This window comes from Piliocolobus tephrosceles, chromosome 1 (genome assembly GCF_002776525.5).
Source record: "Piliocolobus tephrosceles isolate RC106 chromosome 1, ASM277652v3, whole genome shotgun sequence".
In the NCBI taxonomy this organism is placed as follows: Eukaryota; Metazoa; Chordata; class Mammalia; order Primates; family Cercopithecidae; genus Piliocolobus; species Piliocolobus tephrosceles.
In genome coordinates, this window is record NC_045434.1 from 42,739,506 (window position 1) to 42,755,500 (window position 15,995).

At 33.6% G+C, this 15,995-nt stretch overlaps 1 protein-coding gene across 1 annotated transcript in view; it reads left to right on the forward strand.

The window, feature by feature from the left end:
* The window catches only part of HMCN1 (hemicentin 1), a 454,750-nt gene that overhangs the window by 348,255 nt on the left and 90,500 nt on the right, over positions 1-15,995 (forward strand). Inside the window, exons 58-68 of the mRNA XM_023203379.3 lie at positions 1-162; positions 898-1,011; positions 1,122-1,324; positions 1,611-1,692; positions 1,830-1,961; positions 2,312-2,461; positions 4,472-4,631; positions 6,785-6,909; positions 7,137-7,320; positions 7,930-8,027; positions 8,895-9,173. Coding sequence (XP_023059147.2) covers positions 1-162; positions 898-1,011; positions 1,122-1,324; positions 1,611-1,692; positions 1,830-1,961; positions 2,312-2,461; positions 4,472-4,631; positions 6,785-6,909; positions 7,137-7,320; positions 7,930-8,027; positions 8,895-9,173 — 1,689 coding nt within the window. The remainder of the gene's footprint in view (positions 163-897; positions 1,012-1,121; positions 1,325-1,610; positions 1,693-1,829; positions 1,962-2,311; positions 2,462-4,471; positions 4,632-6,784; positions 6,910-7,136; positions 7,321-7,929; positions 8,028-8,894; positions 9,174-15,995) is intronic.

Consider the following 15,995-nt stretch of genomic DNA (forward strand, 5'->3'; position numbering starts at 1 on the left):
TTCCTCCAAGTGTCATTGGTCCTAAATCTGAAAATCTTACTGTCGTGGTGAACAATTTCATCTCTTTGACCTGTGAGGTCTCTGGTTTTCCACCTCCTGACCTCAACTGGCTCAAGAATGAACAGCCCATCGAGCTGAGCACAAATGCTCTCATTGTGCCTGGTAAGGAACTTCTTATTATAAAGTAGGCAAAATTTTCTCATCTTTATTTTAATACAAATGGCATTTCAAATTAGTCTCTTTCCAAACTTTTTTCGTGCTTCATTTATTTATTCATAGTAAATGCCTCTCTTTGCCCATTTGGGGTCATTAAGGTAAGATTGTGTAGACTTCTCTGATTTTAGTGGGAATGTACAAATAACAAAGTCTCCTTCAAGAAATGATACAATTTAGAAAGAGAGCAGCTTTGAATGGCCTAGTAATACCAAGTGGTAGATGGCAAATAGTACTTTCATTGGATACATCTGCTGGTTGTTTTAAATCAATCCTAAAGTTCCTTAAGGATAGATGATAGACTAGATAGATAGATAGATAGATAAATAGATAGATGGGACACCTCGGCATTGTGGGAAATTTAAACCTAGAAAACACTTCTTAACATATTTTGACCGTAGTACAATTACTATTTGCTCACCAGAGCCTGTATCAATGTTTTACTGTCCATGTTTGGATGCTGGAGAGAAAAATTCTATGAATCTTTTCCTTTATAAGGAACTATGTGAATAATAAAGGAAAGATCAAAGAAAACTGATCTAATTATTTTATTTTAAATAGGAAGACTTTGCTATAAATTTTACTCTAAGGGGAAGGATATATGTTGCTATTTATCTGATTGGTAAAATAGTTGTTAGAACAACCTGTATACCACTCTACAATTTGCATTCTATTTGCCTACAGGTGGTCGAACTCTACAAATTATTCGGGCCAAGGTATCAGATGGTGGTGAATACACTTGTATAGCTATCAATCAAGCTGGCGAAAGCAAGAAAAAGTTTTCCCTGACTGTTTATGGTTTGTTTACTCTCTTCATAAAATTATTTTATTTTAAAACTGGTATTCAATATTTTCTATCTGAGCACCTTAATGAAAAAAAAAAAAAACCTTCTGTTTTCTTCCTTCAGTGCCCCCAAGCATTAAAGACCATGACAGTGAATCTCTTTCTGTAGTTAATGTAAGAGAGGGAACTTCTGTGTCTCTGGAGTGCGAGTCGAACGCTGTCCCACCTCCAGTCATCACTTGGTATAAGAATGGGCGGATGATAACAGAGTCTACTCATGTGGAGATTTTAGCCGATGGACAAATGCTACAGATTAAGAAAGCTGAGGTGCATCTTTTATTCTTGTTTGAGTGTCATGACACCTTGGTGGGGCGGTGGAAAAGATGCTTGGAAGTTGCACATTCCCTTTTACTACAGTGAAAAATGATTTTCATTAAAAAAATACATAGCGAGTACCATTGACTATTTTTATAAAAAATAGCAACATTGCAGAAGGCAATTAGAACTGGGGCACTGAGCATACAGATGACTGATGATTTAATCTAAACGCAAACAGTATGATTGGTCATCTATAACTTAATGGAGCACATACAATAGTATCTTTTTCTTTTAGGTATCTGACACAGGCCAGTATGTATGTAGAGCTATAAATGTAGCAGGACGGGATGATAAAAATTTCCACCTCAATGTATATGGTGAGCATTTGCCTCTAATACAACTCTTTTTCCCCCAGATATGCAAATGAAAAAAAGTGTTCCAAATTAGCTTAATGAGGACAAATAATTTTCTTCTGTTTTTTGTTGTTGTTGTTGTCGTTGTTGTTGTTTTACAGTGCCACCCAGTATTGAAGGACCTGAAAGAGAAGTGATTGTGGAGACAATCAGCAATCCTGTGACGTTAACATGTGATGCCACTGGGATCCCACCTCCCACGATAGCATGGTTAAAGAACCACAAGCACATAGGTAAGTCAACTGTGCATTTTGTGTGTGTGTGTATTTTTTTTCTTTTACTCTTAATTCTCTAGACTTTAAAAATAGCACATTTTAAGTACCATGCTCATAGGGGTGTTTAGTTCAAGAAGCCTAATGCACTGAAATACAAATTTATAAAATAGACTCATTGTAAAATGATTAGTCATTTTATAAAGATTTTTTTTATTTTTTTAAAAAGACTCATTTAAAATGAAAGTACACTCGGAGAACTTTTAAGAAATACATTTATCACATAAAGTAAGACATTTAATCATGAATTTTAGAGATGTTGCAGTTAAAGGGTTTTTAAATGTTTTATTGTGCTTTGTTTCTACCTCTAGAAAATTCTGACTCACTAGAAGTTCATATTTTGTCTGGAGGTAGCAAACTCCAGATTGCCCGGTCCCAGCATTCAGATAGTGGAAACTATACATGTATTGCTTCAAATATGGAGGGAAGAGCCCAGAAATATTACTTTCTTTCAATTCAAGGTATGTATTGTCCACTGTGATCTATCTTCAATTTCTTTGTTATTTCATTTATAGTACAAAATCTACATTTAAAGGGATCAGTAGTAATTGATTCAACATATCTTTAGATCATCAAAAACTATCATCAGTTTTCTGTCTTGTATTTACCAGTAGGTTCTGTTTTCATGGAAATGGACATAAATGTGGAAAAAAGAATAGTGGAAGTTTGGTAATCTCTACTTTTTCCAATTTTCTATTTCCACTTCCATTATTATCTTTCTATAGTATATATTCTACGGAGTTATACTTATTTTAAACTGGTATGATTTATTTTGATGCTAAGCTTATAGATCTGTTCTCATTGGTATAGATAAGATTTAATTAACAAAGAAGTTGTATGATGATCTGACCACAGGTAAACTAGGTAAATTTTAATGAATGATGAATCTTATACTATTTTAAGATGATAATAAGGAGCAGTTCATCAAATATTTAATTAATGCCTACTATGTTCCAACATAGTATTAAGCATTTCAGGGACAAGTTGTTTTCTTTTGATTTCCAGTAAACCTCTGATTATTACATTTGGCTCAGTATTGAAACTGAAATGAAAGTCTAACTTGAAACTAAGTTGAAATACTTTTTCTTACAGTCTTATTAGGGAAATGATTTCTCATAAATTATTAATTCTATTATGAATATTATGTATCTGTTGTGTGCTCTGCTAAAGATAACTCCAAAAAAATACAATTAGAATAATTAATTTCACAGCTATCAGTAGGTCTTTCTGTGATGATTAGTGATGCTTTGGGATTTCAGAAGCTAAAGGAAAAACAGCTAGTCAGAGATTCAGTATCAGAAGTTGCATATTTAATTATGTTTAATGCATTAATAATAACAGATGCTATTCATGAGATATGTGGTAGAACTAAACAGTTTACCAGATTTTTATATACTTTATTATGTCTTAGAACTAGAAATAATATATGTATATAGGACCTAGTCCAGTGCTTGTCATATATTAGATACTCATTTTAGGATGTCTCTTATTACTAATGTTCTTATTGACTCAACTTCTTTAGTACTGTAAATTCTGCAAATGTGGTATAATTATTATTTTCTGAATGACTAAAATTAGATTTATAGAGATTATTCAGTGATGTGCTGGTAAATGTTTAAGAATTGTCTCTCCAGACAAAAAGATTATGATTCATAGCCAGTTGTTTGCCAGTGTCCATGGTAAAAATATTCCCACCATGATCTAATATATACAAGATTTCAACCTCCCAAAGGGATGTTACTGAACACAGAGTGGGGAAAACATGTACAAAATTGGCTTTGTGACCTGGTGTCAACCACTTTCTGCACATCACTATGATCATATAGAATAGGAATTCAAACATGTTTCTATCTGATACCATTGGCAGTATTTTTATTACACAATATTTCTCAGTGAAATCAAAGTGAAAACCAAAGATGACTAGAAAAAGAGAATAGAAACTATTGGCTCTTCAGAACTACAATAAACCTATCCGTTTTTCAGAATAAATAATAATTAAATTCAATAATGGAGAAAGAAATAACCAACTTAGATACTTTCCTCAGAACTTTATGCCAAGGTTTTATAAGAAAGAGTCTATAAGTCTAGTGAATTAAGAGCAAAAGAAAAACACACAAAAAAATGCATGGCTGCCTTACCTTTGTGCTTGTGGTTCTTTAACTGTACTATCCATTGAGGATTTAATCTAAGAGTGATTTAATTTGGCCAGAAAGGGTGATCATGAGGTAGCTCTATCACTAGCCTCTATGACTAAATAATTATATCAACTTACAAATGCACCAGAAATATTGAAGAGTTCCTTTAACTTCATCATTTAAAAGTAATTCATGAAGATAACAATAGTTTGATCTTGAACCATAATCTACAAAGAATATGAACTAGAAATGGCATATGGTTTTATGACTCTGTTATATTTATTAGAATTTATATCCTGTGTCTTGTTAATGAAATTCCTAATTGTTTCTCCAAAGTTCCTCCAAGTGTTGCTGGTGCTGAAATTCCAAGTGATGTCAGTGTCCTTCTAGGAGAAAATGTTGAGCTGGTCTGCAATGCAAATGGCATTCCTACTCCACTTATTCAATGGCTTAAAGATGGAAAGCCCGTAGCTAGTGGTGAAACAGAAAGAATCCGGTATGTTTAAAAATAACCTTTCCATTATAAATTGTAAGGCCTTCTACAATGCTTTATGCTTCAAATTTCACATGAGTAATAATACTAAATTCCATCCCATTGGAACTTAGCTATCATTATATTCACAACGAAACAAAAAACTTTTGAGAACTGGACATAGACATTCTCCTTAGAGAATCACTCAGAATTGTGTATGTTTCTTATCTGTTAACTCTGTAATGTTAATTAACTCATTAACCTTGACTAACTTTAATTAACTCATTAACTGTAATGTTAACTGTTGCTGATTTTATTCTTGTAATTTCAGAATGGTTATACTAAAGCCCATGCCATAAAAATAATTAGTTCTTTCCTGCAAATGTCAAACCAACTTAATCTCACAAATGATTCATCAATAATTCTAGATATGATTTTGTATGCTGAAACAACCAAACTGTGTACATGCTGTACTAATTGGCTCCTTTTGAGAAAAGATACAATAATGTCATAACTGTTATAGTGGTTTATTCAGATGCCATTTTCAGCTGACATTTGTTACCCATGCAACAAACCACATAGACTTGGACATGCTATCCTGATTGGCTCATTTTGAGAAAATATACGATAATGTCATAACTCTCATAATGGTTTGTCCAAATCCCATTTTCAGCTGGCACTTGTTACCCATGCCACAAACCACATAGAGATGGAATAATAATGTGGTAAGGGCCTCCTACTACTTTCAACAACAAATTCCTTTGGAAGGACAATCTGGAATTTGATATTGTACTAGATTGCTTCATCACAAAATCCCATTACCTACACCAGATTAATTATATGCATAAGTAGGCCTTAACTACATATATTGTAGTTAACATTTTGGACCAATATGTAAATTTAAGGGTTTGGAGTATATTTTCTGGTCAACAAATGGAATATATATAATTTAAAGAGATAAATGTTATTTTCTTTGTATTCATTGTGTATTAAAATTTCTAGTCTTTTAGAGGATACATTTTAACTTTTATTTCTCTGGTGTGAACATTTTGAGTAAATAACAAATATTTAATTGTTTTGTTAAATCAGCTGGTATTTGCCATATTTCAGACCACATTTTGATGGCATCTAAAGATTTTATAAGGGATATAAAGATAAGATCTTTTATATAAGATAGTATTTGTAGCTAGGAATTTGGAGTCTATCATTCCTTCTCCTACATTAATGTTCTAAATTTACTTATTCTTATATCTTTATTATTCATTCATTCCATAATATGTATAGATTTGTACATAGAACAGCTTGTCAATCAACTACAATAGTTTTTCCAAACTCAGTGTACTACTTTTGTTTGATCACGGCAACTTGCTTTTTGCTTATTAATTTAATTAAACTCATGCAATTTAAAATTTTTTATTTTGAAAAAAAAAACACAACTATATCCCAGATAATAATATAGCTCTCAATAAACATTTAATAACAAGATATAATAGAAATGGAGCTTTTACTTTTGACACAGGGTGATTCTAATGAAATCACTATTGTACAACTGTAGATGGCAATTTAATCTCTACCAAAAACACGGGAAATTTTGATTTGGAATTAATGGTGCGTGAAGACAACCAATAATGAAATCATCTTAGCTCAGAGATCTTTAATGATCTCATTGTATATTTATTTTTTACTATTATGTAATTCAAAAGAAAAGCTTTATTTAGTAATTTATAGAAAAATGTTTGCAAAATATAACCACATATGATACCAAATTGTTGTCACAATTTAAATGATCCTGTTCTGTTTTTATTAAGGTATTGTTTATAACTAGATTTTTATGTGTAATTTTTTCAGTTTCTCATTGTCTGTAACAGTCTTCAACCTTCATGCCAGAATTTTGTATAACATGAATTCAAACCTTATTTTGATAACTAAGAATACAGTATTCTATCTCTGAGAAAAACATGTCTTTGCCTGTGATTTGAATAGAGAAGAATTCTCGATTTTGTTCATTTCCTTTTTTTCTCATAAGGAAGTGGTGGATATGAGACTCACTACTGTAGAATTTCAGTTGGTTGCTTGAATTTTCCATCACTTTCAGTAACTGATTTTTAATAGGCTTTCATGTACTTAGTGAAATAGATTCACTCATTTCAGCCCCTCTGTTATGATCTTTTCCATAGAGTGAGTGCAAATGGCAGCACATTAAACATTTATGGAGCTCTTACGTCTGACACGGGGAAATACATATGTGTTGCTACTAATCCCGCTGGAGAAGAAGACCGAATTTTTAACTTGAATGTCTTTGGTAAATATGAAATATCCTCCTCTTTTAATAATGCTGCCTTAAGAATCTACCAGTAGAAGTGAAGGTCCAGCAGCAGGTGTCTGGAGCATTTAGTTTTAAATTTGATCCCTCCGTTATTTCCTTTTGGGATACAATTTTGAAATGAGAGAAATTGTAGTTGAAATTATTTGAACTAGTAATACATAATACATCTCTTTTCCCTTTCTCTCACTTTCTCCTCGACATAGTTACACCTACAATTAGGGGTAATAAAGACGAAGCAGAGAAACTAATGACTTTAGTGGATACTTCAATAAATATTGAATGCAGAGCCACAGGGACACCTCCACCGCAGATAAACTGGCTGAAGAATGGACTTCCTCTGCCTCTCTCCTCCCATATCCGGTTACTGGCAGCAGGACAAGTTATCAGGTCAGCTTGTATTGTGTCTGATTTCCTAAACAGATGAAGTAACTGTGATTGTAGACTTTTCCTTCATTTAAACAGTGTTGAAGAAATGTTCTTTTCTAAGCCTTTACAGTTTTTTTCCCCTTTAAGTATATTTTTAGTAGAGGGAGGACAACAAATATACAATTGAAATGATTTTTTTTATCCTTATTTAATTGCTTTCATTTTTTAGTAAATGTGTAAAGTGTTCTTTGATAGACAGGTTTGTTATCACATATGTATTTCCAGGAATTACTGTTTTAGCTAAAACTTTATGTGGCAAGGTAGTAGGAAGATGCCTACTATGATAATGTGATTTTCATGTTAGCAGCATTCTCTATTAATATATATTTGAAAAATATTCACCTCTTAAATTGTGCTATATTTCCAGTGGTTTATTGTCACTGCCTAATCAACTTTGTAGAATAAATTGCATTTGAGGCCCCTATATTTTGTGATGGATGGCTATAAGCCTCATAATTAAAATTTCCCAACATAAATTACCACCTATAGCGTATTTATAAATCATAATTATTTTATGTGTATTTGTTGCATGGGATCACGTGATGAAATGTTGGATCAATTGTTCCTCAGGATTGTGAGAGCTCAGGTGTCTGATGCTGCTGTGTATACTTGTGTGGCCGCCAACAGAGCTGGGGTGGATAATAAGCATTACAGTCTTCAAGTGTTTGGTATGTGTCACAGAAATGTCCCTATTACTTTACTATGTCAAGTATTAAGCAACAGACTTATCTTCAGAAACTGACTTCCTCAGAGATTTAGAAATCTGATTTTATCAAAAGGATAAGTGAAATAGGATCTTACTGACTAGACAATGTATTTTCTTCCAAGGGGTCCATATTATTGGACCATACTGTCTGTTTGTCAAAATACTGATCTAGAAATTTGCAATAAATCAAGTCTAATTTTTTGAAATGGCATTTCAATCCAGACATGACACCAGTCTTTTCATGTAAAGAAAAAGTGAAAACTTTTCTACAATATTAGCAGCTTGTTTAGAGTATTCAAACTATGAATGGATGTATGTGCATATATGCATGTGTGTGTATGAGTACATATGGAGAGAACGCAATACCTTCCATTTCGGAAATATTGAAGTTTGCTGATCCACATTTCTCAATCCCCAAGAACACCTCATTTAAGTAACTCTTTATTGTAATCTACAAATGACTTACTCTATAACTTGATATTGGTTTATTTATATTGTATAAAGTAGTTAAAAGAATACTACTAAAGCTATTATATACATTACAACAAATTCAAGAGATGGACTGAAGAAGTTGAAAAATCACCAAAATTTAAGACACATTGTGTGTTCTGTAAGAAAACAATTTTTAAGTTTTATTGCTAATATTTGGAAGGTTAATAATTAGCATTCCTAATAGATATTTTTATTGTAAAGTCCTTAATTACACAATTTTAAAGTATGTATTTTTATCAACCACAGAAACATTATAGAATTATTCAAATGTTTTAATTTAAATTGATCTCAAACTACAATAGACATCCAAATTTTGCCCATGTTGTTTTCTATGTAGCCCCACCAAATATGGACAATTCAATGGGGACAGAGGAAATCACAATTCTCAAAGGCAGTTCCACCTCTATGGCATGCATTACACATGGAACCCCAGCTCCCAGTATGGCCTGGCTTAGAGATAGCCAGCCTCTGGGGCTTGATGCCCATCTGACAGTCAGCACCCATGGAATGGTCCTGCAGCTCCTCAAAGCAGAGACTGAAGATTCGGGAAAGTACACCTGCATTGCCTCAAATGAAGCTGGAGAAGTCAGCAAGCACTTTATCCTCAAGGTCCTAGGTATGTAAACATTGTGGTCAATGTAGAATAACTGGAAAATAAGTGATAGTGAATATTTAGTAAATAAGTATAATTCTTAGAATCAGTTGCTATGAGACAATTTTTTAAACAAATTTTATTGCATTTTTATTTCTTTTATAATTCACCTTGACTTACTCTCATCTGAAGCATGTTAAATTTAAATTGTATTCTTTATCTCTCTGAAGAGATGAAAACTCCAGCTTGTAAAACATTATTCATTGATAAAATCTTATAACCCATTGATAAGTAGCTTTTTAAACTTTTGCCAAGAATTGAAACCACATCCGATTATAGAAATTTGATGAAAAAGCATAATATGTATACTATTACATATTATCCCAGCCTTTAAATGATCCAGTCTATAGATTATAGCTGGAATAATCATTTCAAATAGTCTAGTTCTATTTATTCTTATGCGCATTTAAATACTTAAAATATGTATCCCAGTGTTCTAAATGCAACAGTTTAAAGAGAAAACACTTTTCTTTGAAGTAAAAAATGTTAATCTTGGAAGACAAAGGAAGATAATGAAATGAATTATTTCAATAACCAAGACCTTTTGGCATTTTGTTTGTTTTTTTCACTATGAAGCAAGTGAGACCCCATGCTCCTTACATAGCAGAAAATACACCCTACAGAGAAGAGCAAAAATAATTTTGGCAAGAGTCTTGGTTTGGTGGAAGTTAGCATATGTATCAGAGTGTGTCATATTCTTTCTCAGAGCACCTATTAAAATTTAATTATTTGTGTAACCCTAAAATTCTGCTTCATCCCTAGTTAAGCTTTATGAGGGCAGATGTCTTTTTATTGCTGCATTCCTAGTGCTTAGCATGACATTTAATACATTAGAGACTATTAATGTGTTACTTGTTGGATTAAATTGAACCAAATTAGTTACTTTCCAGATGGATTAAAAAGAGTTTCATCTGTAGAGGGAACCAGAACAATGATTCTCTGGAGTAGATGCTATTTCCATAGAATGGAGGCTGATAGTAAAGGAAGTTCTCCAGGATATTTAGAGGCAAAAGAAAACTACAACCCAATATCCCTTTTCAACATAGTTGCAAAAATCCTCAACAAAATACTAGCAAACCAAATTCAACAGTATATTGAAAAGATCATTCACTCTGATCAAGTGGGTTGCATTCCAGGGATGCAAGGATATTTTAACACACACAATCAATAAATGTGATACATCACATTAACAGATAGGACAAAAATCATATGATCGTTTCAATAGATGCAAAAAAGCATTTGACAAAGTTCAACATTCCTTCATGAGAAAAACCCTCAACAAATTAGGGATAGAAGATACATACCTCAACACAATGAAGACTACTTATGATAAATCCACAGCTAACATCACACTAAACAGGAAAAAGTCGAAAGCCTTTCTCCTTTAAGGTCTAGCACGAGATAAGGATGCCCACTTTCTCTACTTCTATTAGACATAGTATTGAAGTCCTAGCTAGAGCAACCAGGCAAAAAAATAAAAGACATCCAAATTTGAAAGAAGTAAGTCAAATGCTCTGTTTGCAGACAGCATAATCTTACATATAGAAAACCTCTAAAGACTCCACCAAAAGCTCTTAGAAATGATAAACAAATTCAGTAAAATTGCAGGATACAAAATCAACATACAAAAATCAGTAGCATTTCTATTTGCCAACAGCAAATTATCTGAAAAAGAAATCAAGAAAATAATCCCATTTACTGTCAGCCCTTTATATGTGTTAGTTCCACATCTGTGGATTCAAACAACTGCATATCAAAAATATAATATTCATTGGATGTGGAATCCGTGGATACCAAGGGCCAACTTTGTATCCATGGGTTTCTCAAGGCCTACTGCCAGGCTTAAGCATCTGCAGATTTTGGTATTCACAGAGGGTCTGGAACCAATCCTCTGGAGATACTGAGGTACAATAGCTATCCAAAAAAAAAAAAAAAGATACGTAAGAATAAATTTAAACATCAGTGAAGGAAATGGAAAGGAAACAAATAAATGGAAAGATATTTCATATTTATGGATTGGAAGAATTAATACTATTAAAATGGCCATACTCCCAAAACAATGAGATTCAATGCAATTTCTATGAAAATACCATTGACATTCTTCACTGAATAAGAAAAAAAAAATCTAAAATTTGTATGGAACCACGAAAGACTCCAACTAACCAAAGCAGTCTTGAATAAAAAGAACAAAGCTTAAGGCATCAGACTACCTAACTTAAAAATATACTACAAAGCTGTATTAATCAAAACAGCATGCTATTGGCATAAAAATAGACACATAGACCAATTGAGCAGAATAAGGAGCTCAGAAATAAATTCATGCATCTACAGCCACCTGATTTTTGACAAAGGTCCCAAGAAAACATACGGGGAAAGGATAGTCTCTTCAATAAATAGTGCTGGGAAAATTGGGATGCCCACATGCAGAAATACGAAACTGGACCTCTGTCTTTCACTGTATACAAAAAACAACTCAAAATGGATTAAAGAGTTAAATGTAAGTCCCAAACTACAAAACTACTAGACGAAAACACAGAGGAAACACTTCATGATATTGGACTTGGCAAGGAGTTTTCTGGATAAGACCTCAAAAGCATTGGCAACAAAAGCAAAAATAGACAAATGGTATTATATCAAAGAAAAAGCTTCTGCACAGCTAAGGAAACATTTGATAAAATGAAGAGACAACCCACAGAATGGGAGAAAATATTTCAAACTATACCTCTGATAAGGGGTTAATATCCAATATATACAAGGGACTTAATAGCAAAAAATGAAAGAGCACAATTTTAAAATGGAGAAAAACCTCAGCAGACATTTCTCAAAAGAAGACATGTAAATGGCCAACAGGTGTATTAAAAAAGCCTCAACATTACTAATCATCAAAGAAAGGCAAATCAAAACCACAATGAGATATCACCTCACTCTAGTGAGGATGGGTATTACCAAAAAGACAAGAGGTAACAAGGGTTGGCAAGGATGTGGAGAAAAGGGAACACCTGCACACTGTTGTTGGGATTGTAAATCAGTATAGCCATTATGAAAAACAGAGGTTCCCCAGAACTACCATATGGTTCAGAAATCCCACTACTGGATATATCCAAAGGAAATGAAATCAGTATGTCAAATAAATCCACGTTTATCGCAGCACTATTCACAACAGACAAGATATGTAATCAACCTAAATGTTCAACAATGGATGAATGAATAAAGACAATGTAGTAGATATACACAATGGAGTACTATTCAGCCATAAAAAAGAGTAAAATCCTGTCGTTTATGACAATATGGATGAACCTGAAGAACATTAAACTATGTGAAATTAGCCAGGCACAGAAAGAAAATATCACATGGTTTACCTCATGTGAAATTTTAAAAAGTTGATCTCATAGAAGTAGTGAATAGGACAGTGGTTACCAAAGACAAGGGAGATGGGGAGTTGGTCAGTGGGTACAGTTACAATTAGAAGGGAAGAATGAGTTCTGGTGTTCTATTGCAAAGTAGGGTGACTACAATTAACAATGTACTATTGTCTATCTCAGAATAGCTGGTAGAGAGGAATTTCAGTGCTTTCACCACAAAGAACTGATAAATGTTTGCAGTGATGGAAATGCTAATTACCCTGATTTGATAATTACACAACGTATACACGTATGGAAACATCACATTGTACCCCGTAAATATGCATAATAATTATGTGTCAATGAGAAAAAACAAAACAAAACCATGTGTCTGGGAGGTGCAGGGTGGGATTTGGATAGCAAATTCCTGTATATCAATTCACAGAACGTGAGGAGTAAGAGGAGATGACATAATGTAATCCTGTACATTCATTATTCACATATCAAGTATTATTGAACATACATTATGTGACAGGTATGTTTCTAGCCATCATTTAACTATAATTATGAACATGTATGGTGTGGCAAACACAAAAATGCATCACTAAGAAAGATATGATCTCAGCCCTCAACTTTCTGCATCTGTGAAAGACAGATCTAAACAAGTAATTACTTTTCAGCGTGATGAGGATTATGTGGATAAAATAACATTCTGTGGGATGGTAAATTTCAGATTCGGTCTCCTCAAGCATAAATCTGAGCCCTGAAGAGTAGGACTGTAGAGATGAGTGGGGAATTTTATATATATTTCTCACCTAGAGATTATACAATTTGAATTGTCAATTTGCACTCCCTGAAACTGAGTGTAAGAGGAAGAGTAGCAAGAGACAAGACAGGAACTATATATGGGCAGAGGACAAACTGTGCAAAGCTCTGAGAACTTTGAGGAAGTTTGGACCTCGTTACCAAGGCAATGGAAGAATCTTAAGGAGAAATATGTTACAGACAGATTTCACTTCCAAAAAATCCCTCTGACAGAGTGAAAAATGAATTGAAGAGGCTGCTGTATTCATACAGCCCTGTAAATGCAGGGGCCTGGTCTAACATGTGGCAGGGGGACTGGGAGGAGGGGAAGAAAGAACCCAGGAGCAGAATCATAGACTGGTGCATTTCTAGATGAAGCAAATTAAGAAGAAAAACAACAATGTTATTCTTAGTGGAATTCTTAAAGAACAGCCTGCCTTTTATAAAGTTGAAGAGTTTATAAGAAGAATAATTTCTCAAAACAGATTTGAAAACGGGCTTAGAAGAAAGATGAGAAGTTTTAGCATTTCAGCATCTGTTGAAAATTAATTCCATTAAACTCTGGAAAGTTATTCACTTGAAGCAGTGCTACCACTCAGAATGCAAACATCTTAACTTGGGGAAATACTCTTTATTTAATTCTATCCATGTGGTGGGGAGGTATCATGGTATATTAGTGGTTCTGAAAAGTCCAATGTGGCTAGATCACGGAAAACAAGGGAGAGCATTATACAAAATAGGGGGTTTTCATAGGGCCAGGTCATAAAGGACTTTGTTGACCACATTAAGAAGTCTGCTTTTTATCCTGTAACAATGAGAAACCATTTAAAGTTCTAAAAATGGAATAACAAATAGAACTACAGTTTGAGAAGAGCACTCTGGCTATAAAATGCAAGGCTACTTGGACCAGGACAAGAATGGCTTCTGAGAGACCAGTATAGGAATTGTGTTTGGCTGTGAATTACAGAGTTGAAATATGGTGGGTTAAACAAAGTACTTTTGTTTTTCTCACTGAGATGGCTGGAGGTAGGCAGTTGTTGCATTGGTTCAGCAGTTCAAATATTTTCAGTTCTTTTGAACCTTTACAACATGGTTGTTTGGTGATCATGCAGTATCTGCTCACCCCTAGCATAACTAGATGCTGTTCTAGATGCAACAATAGAGCGGGAAACTAGGAAGGGCAAAGCGTTGCCCCTTTAGAAAAGAATTAAGACTTTTTTACAAGCCCCACAAAACCACATCCACCTACATCTCATTGGTCAGAATTGTCATATATCACTCCATCTACTCCATCTACTCTCTGCTAAAGAAGCTGGGAAATGTAATTTGTTTAGCACATTGACAACCCCAACAAAATTTGAGTCTGTTAATCAGAAAGAAGTCAGTAATTTTGGGTAGGCACCTACAACCAAGAAGAAAAAAAAACATTAAGTAAATGGTATTGTAGCTCAAATTAGAGTGAGGGAGATGAGAGAAAAAGGTATATTCCGGAAATAAGTACAGTGGAAGTATTAGGACTTGGTTGTAGATTGGAACACAAGGAAGTGATGAAGAAGGTATCAAGGATGACTCTTAGTTTCTGGCTTATGTGACTAATTGGCAAATTCATCACCTAGATATAGAGAATACTGGAAAAAAAAGAAACAGGTTTTGAGAAATAAGACAATAGATTCAGTCTGAATACATGTTGAGTTTTAAGTGGTTTTCAAACATCCAAATGGAGATGTTTATTTGATAATTGCATTTAGGAATCTGGAGCTCAGAAGAGAGTCTAGGCCGGAAATGTAAATTCTGGAGTTACTGGAGTATAGACAACTCTTAATTCTGCCCAAAGTACAGGACATATGGACAAAACACAGAGTAAAATAGGTCACAATCAATTAACACAGGTAAGATCTGGACAGTCTGGGGTTTGAACCACTCAAGAACATGTTAATACTATTACTGCTGCTACTGTTTTAAATCTAGTGATTATAAACTTTGGGGTGGGGGCAGCAAGCATGCCAAATTAATCTTTGTATTCATGGTGACTGACATATATTAAATAACCAATAAGTAAGAGGACTGAAATTTTAAAATTGGTTGAGAGAATCAAGAAATGATTTATGGTTTTCACAAAATGAACTTGAGGACAATATAACTTTGATGGTACTTCAGCAAGCTCAGTTGGGGGACTATGAGGAGCAAGAAAGGACTGGACTTGTTGACGGATTTGAAGTCTAGGTTACATATAAGTATGTTAAAAGTAAATAATGACAACTATAGATTTAGACCATATTGTGGAAGCCTTGGAAACCATGATGAGTTTTTATTTAATTTTAGGAAAGCAGATTTAGGAAATTTGAGGAAGCAAATTTTAATAATACCAACAGCTGGGGTATAAACACTGTAGCAGTAGTAACTTTTTAAAAACCTTTAATTATAAAATAAAACATACAGAAACACACAAAAAAGTGTATAATGTATCTCACTGATGCCACACACAGATCCTATTAGGTAAATAATGTTGGTATCCTCATTTTAGAGGTTTGCTCAAATACATGAAGCTAATAATTGTTGACACCAGCATTCAAACTTAGACTCCAGATCTTCTGCTATGAGTCACTGTTCTAAACTATGTGCCTTATTAAAGAAAAAAGAA